At 37.8% G+C, this 13,268-nt stretch overlaps 1 protein-coding gene across 1 annotated transcript in view; it reads right to left on the bottom strand.

Moving 5' to 3' along the window:
• The window catches only part of DNAH8 (dynein axonemal heavy chain 8), a 311,999-nt gene that overhangs the window by 177,726 nt on the left and 121,005 nt on the right, over window positions 1–13,268 (bottom strand). Inside the window, exons 33-37 of the mRNA XM_054492591.2 lie at window positions 11,826–11,926; window positions 7,317–7,454; window positions 6,920–7,160; window positions 4,053–4,252; window positions 1,016–1,169 (exon numbers count right to left, since the gene is read on the bottom strand). Of these exons, the coding sequence (XP_054348566.2) occupies window positions 1,016–1,169; window positions 4,053–4,252; window positions 6,920–7,160; window positions 7,317–7,454; window positions 11,826–11,926 (834 nt within the window). The remainder of the gene's footprint in view (window positions 1–1,015; window positions 1,170–4,052; window positions 4,253–6,919; window positions 7,161–7,316; window positions 7,455–11,825; window positions 11,927–13,268) is intronic.

Genomic DNA, 13,268 nt, shown 5'->3' with positions numbered 1-13,268 from the left:
AGAAAAAAAGAAAAAAGACAGTAAAGCCACCAAACAAAGTTTCATTTACATTTTTGCAAGTGAAAATTTTCTATTTACTATGAATGATATTAAGCTTTGCACTCAATTGCAAAAATGCCTCTAGCAATTGGCATAATCTTTCCTCTTTTAAAAATACAGACTTCTGATTAAAAAACAAAAATGACATATTTCAGTTTAATGTTTTAAAAATGTGCTATTAGTAAAAAGGAAATCAGCCATTTTCAAAAAAAAAAAAAAACCTCTTTTATCCTTGATTTTTAACCTATATAGATCCTGTTTGTAAATACAGAAGTTTAGGAAGAGCAGGCTTAATTTTCTAATAGCAAAGTTACCTTCATCGACTAAACCTATCAGTTATTATAGTTATTGGCATTTATTTAAAAGGCCCCAATAGAGCTGTTTTAAAGGTTTTGTTACAGCCTCCCAAGGCTGTTTTCTTGCTCCACAGTATGTTTCTGATCTGCTAGTAGTAGACTTACTAATAACTAAAGTTGATCTGTGCTTACAGAATATAGATTAATTTTAATACTATTCTCAGAGGAATATTATGAGGTTAACTCTTAGAAGAGATGAACTACTATAATAGTACTGCATTTGAACGTACCTCACATCCTCAAACAACCTCGAGATTATTCACTGTTTAAAACTATATGAGTTCCTCCTTTCTGCCAATCAGAGGCCAGCACTTTCTAAAAAACCTTTTCTGTAAAAGGCCAGATAGTAAAGATTTTAGACTTTCTGGGCCATATAATCTCAGTTATAACTACTCAACTCTGCTATTGTGGAGCTAAAGCAGCCACAGACAATATATAAAAGAATGGATGTGGTTGCGTTCCAATAAAACTTTATTTACAAAAACAGGCAAGTGGGCCATAGTTTGCCAAACCCTGGCATAGTCAAGCCTTGACCATATGTCTTTGTGAAGACTTTTACAGAGACATATAGACAACATACACCAAATTATTTTCTCAGTAATTACAAAAGCCATATTTACCTGAGGCAGCTGTTTGGCAATATCTCCACCTACAAAGACGGCTTCAAGATAAACCCAAAGGTTCTGTACTATGAGCCACTCTTCAATTATATCTGAGGAAGTGGACAATTTATACACCCAATTCTGGATATTTTTTTTAAATGGAGCATTGTATCTAAAAGGTAAGAACGGAAAAGATCACATTTCAAAGAAGATTCAGAAAATAATATGGCCTCACCAAAGTAAATTCCAGAAGAAATATTACTTGGGGAATGAATGTTTTGTCCTAAAAGGGCAGTTCCTAATAGATATCATACAGCTAATAAAAATTGTTTCTTTTCATGAATAAAACTCATATAACTATAGTGATTTTACTTATTGTTCCCATGTGTCAGTCATAGAATAGGAGAATGGGCCTAGTTTTATGGTGCATAGGTCCAGCAAAGGACCTGTGCTGGTTGCTTCTGGGAGTAAATGCCAAGCAAGGAATAAGATGGTTTTCCAAAACGTCTGTGAACCAAATCCAAGTGGGGTCTGCTTGTGAGAGTAACACGTAAGACAGTGTTACTGGTCTGTGGAACTATTGAATCTAGGGAAAGAGAACACTATCCACGGATTTTCCTTTTATGAATGGTCTTGAAGGTTTCATCCAGCAAGACAGACTATTTTCATCCAGCAAGAGACAGACTATCTCTAAAGGGACAGGACAAATCAGATCCCTAAAGATCAGGAGAGGGTTAGGTACCACCAGGTTCACCTGGAGAAGATGACCACAAAGCCAGGGTCAAGCTTGAGGTCTGATGTTCACTTACAGGGTGATCTTCCCACCCACAGACAGAGAATTACATCAGGTACTGCAACTAGATTCTGCAGTGCTAGAGACCCAGGGTTGTTACCCTCATATAGCATGGCTCCTGTCTTCTGATCAGGGCTTGCTGAAGTCTTTATGAGAATACAAGGGGTCCAGAAAGCTAAGCACAACAAAGGAAGACAAGAAATAGAATGGATGCCATGGAGGAAGCAATGGAAGGCTACTGGGTAAAAAACCCAACTACCTACAGTTAGAGCAAGAAGCCGACTGCAGTGTGTGGCAAGGGCAAGCAGTTTCAATGTGGTGCAGTGGCATTTGCTGATGAGTGGCACTTGTTGACTAGGATCTTCAAACTTTTCTTGATCTAGGACAGAGTGATTCACATGTAGAATGGGGTTTTTTCTGGGTACGGTCTGATGCCTGAATACAACTTATAACTTCCCTGAAAGCCTACATTATACATGAAGTTATAAATGGAGTTGTACATAAATTGCTCTAAGGAGGTAGGTAATCCAGTTGTTCAGGCAGTAAGAGGCATTTTTCCCAATACTCAGTTTATACTGTTTCCCTGGCCACTGGTCGAGAGCTGAAAGGCAGTCAATATGCCAAAAACATCTTCCAAATAAAGACATGTAAACCATCATGGCATGGGCAGGCATTTAGGGAGATGAAGCAACTAGATAGGCCAAAAATGGTTCTGCACAGAAAAAGAAGAGTCATCCTTGATGGTGTATAACTTCTAAAGATGGAAAAGGGAGATCTGAAATAAAATCGAGCATAGCTAGTTTCTGTCCTTTGGACAGATACCTGCATTGTACAACTTTGTGTGGTCAAACCCACCATGGCCCGTGAAGTCCTATGGAATCAGGGATCCACCAGGGAAGTGTCACAATCCAGGCAATACCTACAGTCAAATCTCACCCAAGGAGACATACAGCTTCCTTCTGAAGTCACATCAAAGTAGTCCTAGAGATCCAGCAGGTATGACTCACTACTAGGTCAGTCTGTGGTTAGTTCTGGAACAGGCTTTCCAGACCTACTTGGCACTGCAAAGTTCTCTAGGAGGAGAATCTCCCAGAATTTGATGACTTCTTAGCTATCCTTATACTCTTTCTGGCAGGGCCTAGAAGTTTGTAAACATTGAGTTTACTAATACACAAATAGGTATTTTACTAATCAGGTTATGTCCAAGTAAGTATGAATTGAAGAAAGCCTTCAAATCCTGAATTTACAGCCCTTCATCAAGAGGTCATCATCCAGGAAGTCCGATGGCAAAATCTGCAATGAACCATAGGGCAGCAGTAGCCCAGGAAGCCTAGGAAGTACTGAATATCCTATGGTCATCTTTGCCAGGATTCCCTGAATGCAGAGGATGCATCCGAGGACCGTGACTTTTATATATTCAACTCAGAACTCCCTGGACTGGCAGCTTTGTCATTATGCAAATACAAGACTGCCCCTGGAGCCAGAGGTCATGCAGGATGCCACTCACTAACCAGTGATCCCAACCTGGAAAAGGGATATTACCTATTTCTTAGGTGTGTTCAGGTGAAGAATAGTTGAGAACTACTGCACAGTCAGCCAGAAGAATAGAGGGTGCCAGTGCCAAAGACCTAACAGAATATTTAATCTGAGTCCTACAGCAATTTCCTAAAGCTGCACTCAAGATCATAGGCACCTCCAAGCTGGTTCGTAGTTCAATGATGAACAGGCGACCTCATTCAGGCCGTAATGGTCTCAGGCTCTTTTCACCATAAAAAATGAAAGTCTCTAAGTAAGTGCCAAGCCCCTAATGGGTAGATTGCTCTAGTGGTAGATTGCTGTAGTGGTAGATTGCTCTCATGGGTGGCCAGCAGGCTTTTCCTGGGCCATTGGGTGAATGTTTGAACAGGATTAGCCAAGAGGTCAATGATGTCAAATCAGAGGAACAAAGGAGAGAAAAGATGAAATGAAGAGGTCATCTCAGTGGGGAGCCAAGACCTTCAGAGGACAAGATGCCAGTCTGGGGAGGAATAATTAGGATGGGGCCCACCAGAAAAAATAGGGAAGGGGAGATGAGTACCATTAAAGAAGAGATGGAGGCCATGATTATTACAGAAAACAAGCAGTTTGTATAAGAACAGACAAGATAACAGCAATTTAGTGCAGAATCCTATCCAATGCAAGAGCTTTAAAACTGAGATTTTACTTAGAATTTTATAACCCTAAATATCCCATTTAAACCTCTCCCTCAAATTATAAAATTACCTGTTGCTGAGTAAAGACCCTAAGACCATTAAACTATCCTCCATCAAAGTGATAATTTCTCCCGATTCGGTTCCTTTGAGCAGGAGCTCTCCTTTTCCCTTAAATGCTGCAAAACTCAGATTTTGGTTAGTCCAATTCTCAATCACCTGAGTCAGCTTGGCTTCAATATCCTTCTCCTTAATGGCAGATATGCAAATATCCTTTGAAGGAAAAGCAAAGTATATGTCATGATGTTTTCAACTACAAATTAAGTGCATCATCAAATCATATAATTGTTTTTTAGCTTGAAAGGGACCTGTAAGTCACCCAGTTCATTTAGTCATTTTACAGCCAAGAAAAGGCTTCAGATCATTGTGTTGCAACTTGACACTAGAGCCTTACTAATTATTTACTAATCGCCGACTACTAATTATTTTTCTGTATCACATACATGAAACAATGGAACTTAAATCATCATTTTTCGGATTATGTTTTCAATTCGAGCTTTTGGCTAAAATGGGGATAATCACAGCTGCCCTGTTTATCCCAGAGGTTAGCTATGAGATTCAAATGAGAATATACATGGGAGTCTTTTGAACTCTTTCAAGTAACATATAGATATTACTATATTCCTGCCTGTTCGGGTCCTAATATGAATATCTCATTTGCTTAAGCATCAGTTGTTTTTTTCTTATGGGTTTTTCTATATATTTTTTTTAGAATACTTAATAAGAAAGACACACGAAAGAAAATAAAAGTAACATATTTTCCCCACAATGCCTCAATGTGTGTTCATAGTTAGAATTACAGAGATGAAAAAGAATTTTAAGGTGTGAGATGTTTCCACAAATGATCTTAACACAAATTACTGTGTAATAAATGTCTTAAGAATGATGTGAACCACGGTGATTTCTGAGGAGGGAAGCCTGTGCTGAGGAGGAACAGCTTCGTAGAGGAGGAGGTGAGATTCCAGCAGAAGCTCTCTGGGAGGAAGAGGATTTCTGTACTGAAGGGAAGGCTTCCTTTAGAGGCAGTGAGTCCAGTAACAGCAGGAATCTAATTTGGCTAATGGTAGAGCATGTGTGGCTGAGCAACTAGATGTATCTGGGGTAGACAGTACCAAGACTCTGTTTTGTGTACCAAGAGTCATTAACAGAAGCCTGGAATTACTTGAAATTGTATAATAAAGCACAGCCTATGAATGGCTATATTATTAAGTATAAAAACCTACTTATAAGAAGGAGATGGTCACCAAAGTGTTTCTAACTCTTTGTTTCTAGTGATATTTACAAATAGGACAAAAATGCTTTGAAAGAAAAGCTTTTCGTGCACACATGTTGTTAAAAAGAGGTAGGGGAAGGCAGAAAACCCAAACCATATATTTGGGAGATTTCTGGTTACATGGTGCATTTTCTCAACTCCAAAAACATAGAATAATGGATAAAATAATTTTTTAAAAGTAAGTAAAAAAGCAAACAGAGCCAGGCTTAAAAAAAAGATAAACATATCCATGAACCGAAAGTGGAAAAGCTATGCAAACCAGTTGGTGGAGCCGAAACACAGGCCTGAGGCCTGGTCACTGGGGCCAGGCCTTTGGTTCCCATGGGGTGAAAAAGAGTAAAAATGATCTATAGGAAAAAGAATACCTGGCCTGGAGTCTAAAGCCCTCCATTCATGGAAGGAGGCTGAAAACACTGCCTCCAGCTGCCATCTAGGCAACTAGATTTAATGGAACTGTGGACCTAGGGGATGGTGTGACACAAAACCAGCCCCACAACCAGGACCTGAAATAGGTCAGCACATTCCTGGATCATCACACCACAGCACAGTAGGGGAAGGAGACCGCTATTACAACACCTGGCTCTCAACTTGGGGCTGAGGGGACATGGACAGTGTAGGAGGCAACCACAAAGCCACTAGACAAGGAAAACTAAGACACGAACGGACAGAGACAATTTTAACACATTATATAAGCCAGAATTTTTGAAATCCTGCCCATTCAAAATGAGTCCTGCCAGCCACCCCAGTAAAAATTACAAAACTCATGAAAAAAATCTAAGGCTCAGAGGATAGCCAACATAAAAAACAATCACAGCAAAAATTCAGTCCAGGTGAAATTAATCTTAAAGAAGAATCTGAAAACATCTTTATGTTTAATTTGGAGTTGTTGAAGTATAGATAAAGATAGTATAGATAAAATAATATTGGCCATGAGCTGATAAATGTTAGAGCAAGGAGATCTTTACTTTTGTGTATGTTTAAAATTTTCCCTAATGAAAAATGTTTAAATAATTATGTTTAAAATGCTCAAAGAGATAAGCGAAGACATCTATAAATCTATAGATTTGAAACCTACAGATCTGGGAATATATATAGATTTAAGGCTGTAGATCTAAGAATCTACAAAAGGGACAGAAAATTTTTAATGAAAAAACGAAAAAAAAGATTGGCCACAAAAAAGAACCAATTAAAAATCTTGGAAAGGAAAAATGTAATAATAGAAAATTCTAAAAACTTAATAGACTGAACAGGAAAAAAGCATAAAATTAGAAATTTGGAAAACAGTTCAGAGGGATTCACCAAGAACACAATACATAAATAAACAAAATTTTTTTAAGTGGAAGTGCATTGTGGGGACAAGGAAGATGTATTGAAGGGCTCCAGAACAACTGTATTTCAAATAATGTATTTCAAATAATCATATAATCTCATTGAGTTACAAGATTATTTCATAAAAGTCAAGAATGTTCAGGATCATTCCAAATTTTGAGGGTGCATTATAGAGGGCAATTAGTCCAACCTCTCATAAAATATCTGTACAACTCTCAGAAAAGAAAAAGCAGACATTCTTTAATGGATCATTGATAAGAACGTATACACTTATGTACCTCAATATCATCCTTATGTTTAAGGAGTGGTGCTTCCATGATATTTCTAAGGCAAAAAGAATCAGATTCCACATCAAATGGGGTTCCAGTTAACTCGGAGATTCTATCCCAGTGTCTCTGTTTCATGGCCTTATTGGTCATCATTTCCAGTAGAGGACATGACTCACTGAAATCATCAATTCTCTTTTTGAGATCCAAAAAAGCTTGCCAATCTTTAAGTCCTTTTGGAAGTTTACGACATCTTTCAGAAAGAAAGAAAAAAAAATATGCCACCTTCACATTTATTTGAGGAAGGTTTTATGTATATACACCAGTATATTAGGGAATAAATTAGCTTCTGAAATACCTATAGGATCCTAAGAAGATAGGCATTATAAAAAATTCCATTGAAACTCACCTGTTTTGAAATTCCAGCAGTTCTGCATTAATTTTTTCAATATCTACATCTCCCCAAAGTATTTCATAATAACCACTAATACTGCTCATTACGGTGTCATACAATCCATACAGCTTCTGCAGCAAGTTGAGTTCTTTTCTGGGAAACAAAGTAACTAAGTTATCACATCATGTATAACATTTAATAAAGTCCATTATTGGAAAGGCAGAGTTCATCCAATCAAATATTTCATACATTGGGTGTACAATGTCTTATGGATACCAAATGCAAACAACTATATCCATTTTCAATACAAAGACTTCGTTAAAGATCTGCCATTAAGGCCAAGTTTACTGTTCCCAAATATTCCAAGTCAGACTATAACTTGACATTAGCAAATGGTTTATTCTGTAAAGAAAAAATCTTGCTATTTTTTAATGAGAAACTTACTATACCAATCATTGCAAACAATGTGACCAAAACTTAATGATAAGGTCATAGCTGTGGCTAAGGTTTCATTTGACTTTTTTTTCTTTCAAATACAAGCTGGATTTTATGAAAACATTTCCCTTGACTAAGCCCTGATCTGCCTTTAAGATTGAGCTTAAACACCCTATTCCTACCAGAAGTTTTCCCTCATGTGGCCAGGTGTGGTGGCATGTGACTGTAGTCCCAGCTACTTGGAAGGCTGATGTGAAAGGACTGCTTGAGCCCAGGAGTTCAAGGCTGCAGTGAGCTATGATTGCACCACTGCACTCCAGCCTGGGCAACAGAACAAGATCCTATCCAAAAAAAAAAAAAAAAAAAAAATCCCAAATGTGCCCACATGAAGTTACTGTGTTTAAAACAAGAATAAAAGGTCCAAGTAAAGGAAAATTCTTAAATGTGTAAAACACCAAATTGACCACTCAGCAGAATTTGTGGATTCTCCCAGAAATTCCTCAGCCCTTAGTATGCCATAAGGTTCTACTGGATTCAATTTTAGTTTTCAAGTTTATTTATAAGGATTGACATTCACAACTTTTATTCGTCATTAGAGATACTTCAAAAACCAAAAATAAATTTTGTAATGAAGTAAAAGTCATTCTACCTTTTTATTTTAATTTATTTTATTTTATTTTATTTTATTTTTGAGAGAGAATCTCACTCTGTTGCCCAGGCTGGAGTGCAGTGGCACGATCTCGGCTCACCATAACCTCTGCCTCCTGGGTTCAAGCAACTCCCCTGCCTCAGCCTCCCGAGTAGCTGAGATTACAGGCAGATGCCACTACACCCGGCTAATTTTTGTATTTTTAGTAGAGATGAGGTCTCGTCATGTTAGCTAGGCTGGTCTTGAACTCCTGATCTCAGGTGATCCACCCGCCTCAGCCTCCCTAAGTGCTGGGATTACAGGCATGAGCCACGGCGCCCAGCCCATTCTATCTTGTAATTACCATGTAGGCATAGTAGATTTTACAAATCGAAGACACATTCTGCAACCTTAGTTGTCCTATTTTTCCAATTCTTGATTCATTTTTCATCATTCTTAGAATTATTTCATTACTACTTATTATTATTCTCAACTATGCTAAAAATGACTAAAAGAAAAATAAGAAAAGAGAATGATGACATTGCCTAAAGGGTAATGCAGTAGTGAAAAAAAAAATGACTACTGCATCATCCTCCAGGTTTCTTATTGTGTAACATAAAGTATTGCAAAATCTTTCAAAAAAGTGTATAAAAAGAATGCCAGAGACACCATTTTTGTTGTCCTTTGATTTTTGCTTGTTTAATACAGTTTAATACAGTTGCTTTCATTTGATACAGTTAAGAATTCAGAATTTTTCATTTTCTACCTAAAAGGGTAAAGAGAAGAAAATTGACAAAAAAGAAATGTGTTTCCCAAGTATTAAACAGGAAAGAGAAAGCAGCATTCCCTTTTAATGGTGAAATTGATTAATATGTGAAATCTCATACTATGTCTTCAGATGATGATAACCTAGATGAATTTTATAAAATCCAGTAATTTATAAGTAAACAATATATTTCCGTAGACTTCAATAGAAGTAAGGGCCTTATCATGCAATATTTTGCAACAAGAACCTAGACTATTCCATTTTGTGAAAAAGATAAGTGACAGTGTTCCTTCATTATTTATATTTACGTAAGTTGTATTTGATACATTTCATAAGTGGACAAATGTTGAAGTCAGATGTGTATTCAAGGAAATAGATGATTTAGAAATTTAAAATTTCTTGGAATTGATCATTCAAATCTAAAAGTAAAGTCTTCTATATTTATGGAGCAAAACAGATAGTCTTCTCTTCAAAAAATGATGACTGTCTGAGTTTTCAACAGTTTTGAGTCTTGACAATGCAAGTGCGAGAAAAATCAGAATTAATGATAAGCCACAGATCCATTGGAGATGATTTAAAATATGAAATCCGTATTTACAGCATGGATATGCTCCAGGTTCACACATGACAGCCGATGAGGAGTTAGTCTCATTCAATGCTGGTCCCCATTTTGTATATATACATCTTCAAACTAGGATATTACAGAATAAAAGTTTGAGTTTACTCTGCTTAAATTCTTATTAAATCTTCTAATAAAAGTGCTTCTTCACTGGACATGGTGGCCCACGCCTGTAATCCCAGCACTTTGGGAGGCCAAGGCAGGCAGATCACCTGAGGTCAGGAGTTTGAGATCAGCCTGACCAACATGATGAAACCCCATCTCTACTAAAAATATAAAATTAGCCGGGCATGGTGGCACATGCCTGTAATCCCAGCTACTCGGGAGGCTGAGGCAGGCGAATCGCTTGAACCCAGCAGGTGGAGGTTGCTGTGAGCCGAGATCATGCCATTGCACTCCAGCCTGGGCAACAAGAGTGAAACTCCGTCTCAAAAAATTAAAAAAGTGCTTCTCGGTTGGGTGCGGGTGCTCACGCCTGAAATCCCAACACATTGGGAGGCCAAGGTGGGAGGATCACTTGAGCCCCAAAGTTCAAGACCAGCCTGGGCAACATAAGGAGACTCCTGTATGTATAAAAAATTTTTTTAAAATTACCTGGGCCCAGTGGTGCGCGCCTATAATCCCCACTACCTGGGAGGCTGAGGCAGGAGGATCACTTGAACTACGGAAGTCGAGTGATTCCACCACTACACTCCAGTACTAGCAACAGAGTGAGATCCTGTCTCAAAAAAACAAACAAACAAAAAAAAAAAACAACTTCAAAGCTTCTCACCATTCTCACCATTCTCTAAAATTATTCATAAAATTTAAAATATCAAAATGAAAATGGTCTGTTGGTCCAGATGGTAAATGGTGATGATGATTTCTCCTGCTAGCCTGAGGGTGAACGCATTGGATCTCAGGCTGAGTGTGCATCACAATCACTGGAGAGTGTGTAAAATGCAGATTTCCTAGGACCCAATCCCAGAGGTTCTGATTCAGTAAATCAGAAATGAGGGCCAGACATCTGCAATTCTAACACAATTGGCTAATGGATTACATTTGGAGAATGACTGTTTTAGAAAGAGAATACAAATCACCTACCCTAAATGGCTGAAGCATTCATTTCTCTTCAGAAAATTTCATGTCTATTTTCATGAAATTTTCATGCTGTGGCTTTGAAGGAAATCAATATAAAGTTATTTTCTAAAGCCAAGACTCTGATGAGCTAATACCATCACTGTATTAATGTTGCTTTTAAGGAAAGTTATATTTCAAATTCTTTAAGAATATTCTAAAATTTGATTGAAATACACTTGTTTATATGTGTGGTTTATAATCAATTAGCTTATTTGGCCATCAATCTCAATAAATTCTATGTCTACCCAATGGGGAAGAGCATTTTACCACAAATGGAGTAAGAAGGCAAGGGGAGCCGGGCGTGGTGGCTCACACCAGTAATCCCAGCACTTTGGGAGGCCGAGGCGGGTGGATCACGAGGTCAGGAGATCGAGACCATCCTGGCTAACATGGTGAAACCCCGTCTCTACTAAAAATAACAAAAAAATTAGCCGGCCGTGGTGGCAGGAGCCTATAGTCCCAGCTACTCGGAAGGCTGAGGCAGGAGAATGGCATGAACCCGGGAGGCAGAGCTTGCAGTGAGCCGAGATCGCGCCACTGTACTCCAGCCTGGGCAACAGAGTGAGACTCTGTCTCAAAAAAAAAAAAAGAAGGCAAGGGGAGCCAGGAGGGTCATTCCTCTAAATAAACAAAAGTTACTCAAAATTGCTGTGCTTCTGCATAATCACTGACACTATGCAAAAACAGTCAAAAGAAAAAGTAAAGCATAGGCTAAATATAGACCATGCATGCTCAAAATTTTAGCAACATATTTTCTACTCCCCTAGAACGTTTATTTTGTATAGGAGACTGTGTGTCCAATTTGTAAGGAATAGCCGGAATAAGGAGAATATTCAGTTGTGCTCCAAGCTGTAGTGTCCTCTGCATGATAAAGGATTTAATGATGACATGATTCTTCTAATAGATAGTATGTATTTAATTATTTGCATGTAATACTTGCTTATTTTCTAAACTTACCTGGTTTTGTGTAAAACCTCATAATCAGTGACAGGCAATCCAAAAAGTTGTTCACCAGATGAATATGTAACAAATTTCCTCCACAGATCATCGAAATTGGCCTGTAACAAGGGTTTTTAAATTGTACTAAAATATAATTAATTCAGTAGAATTAAAGTAGAATTTATTTTTATTGGGATAAAAGCTAGGTTGAGGTTTATTAAGTAATATCTATAAAATAAGGATTTGTGAAGCAAATTTATGCTGATACCAAGCTATCAGAGAAAAAGTTAAACACTTAGGAAAGTTCGCTTTCAAGCATTCTAAAAGCATTCATTTTATATAAAATTATTTCTTCTTCTTCTCCAGAAGGCCTATATTTCGAGTTCCCATAAGTACATCTAAAAGTAATAAAGCTGCATTTTTAAAACTCTACAATTCAGGATCTTTCAGTAATTTAGACTGGCCATCTCTATCCTACAGGACTCAAATGAGCAAAGTGTTAGTCTAATCCATTCAGTCCTGTTTTCTCTACATGCAATGAAGAGTCTATAAAAAAGAAGATCCAATTTTAACACCATTTGAAATAATTCTAACAACTTAAATCAGCAAAGTTAATGCACATGTCTTTTAATTTTTCTTTTTGAATTGGGATTTGAATATCCTATATTTGGGATGTTAAATATTAGCAATGTTCAAAGCACAAATGCCAACAGAAGTAACCCATCTGTGAGGACATATGAGCACTCTGTATAAGTGGTACAGCATATTCCCAAGAACCCTAAATTCCCAGCCCTGGAGAATATCCAGCATCAGACCTCACAAGGCTTAGACAAAAATACAGATCTGACAGATACGTTAGTATATTTTACAGGACCCAGATCAGGAAGGCACGAAGATACCAGGTGAACTCGAATGAACTCTTAGTTCCTAGAGGGCAAGTGCCATATTTTGTACTTTGCGTATTCCTTGGTGGTTGGCATGGTGGTTATTCAATAAATGTACTGAATGCAGAGTCCATGGGACTATGTGAACACTAAGGAAGGATAAACAATAACACCAAAGTTAGAATACATTAAAATAATGGTGTTTAAAAACTTATCAATGTGTAAAGACTATTGATGGATGCTAATCACTCACCTTTTTTTTCCTTCAGGTTGCAAGTAACATAAAAAGACCCACAGCATCAGCTGAACAGGAATAAAGTATCAGCTTTGTCAACAGGCCAGCAGGGTGCCCAAGAACTCCCCAAAACACATATAAATTTGCATGAGAGAGCACCATCAGGACCCAAGGCCCAATATAAGGCACCTCTACCTTCACACATCCAGCCTTTGGCACCTGTTTTTTTTAGGGGGTTGGAGTACATCTCATTTTGAAAAGGGTTGTGTCTACAAATCTGACCTCAAGTCACATATCCCAGTGAAGTGCATGGCAAACAGCCTGTTTGGCTCACACCTCGAG

The sequence above is a fragment of the Pongo pygmaeus genome, chromosome 5, assembly GCF_028885625.2.
Source record: "Pongo pygmaeus isolate AG05252 chromosome 5, NHGRI_mPonPyg2-v2.0_pri, whole genome shotgun sequence".
In the NCBI taxonomy this organism is placed as follows: Eukaryota; Metazoa; Chordata; class Mammalia; order Primates; family Hominidae; genus Pongo; species Pongo pygmaeus.
The sequence above is the reverse complement of the archived record's forward strand: the minus strand, read 5'-3'. Positions and strand labels throughout refer to the sequence as shown.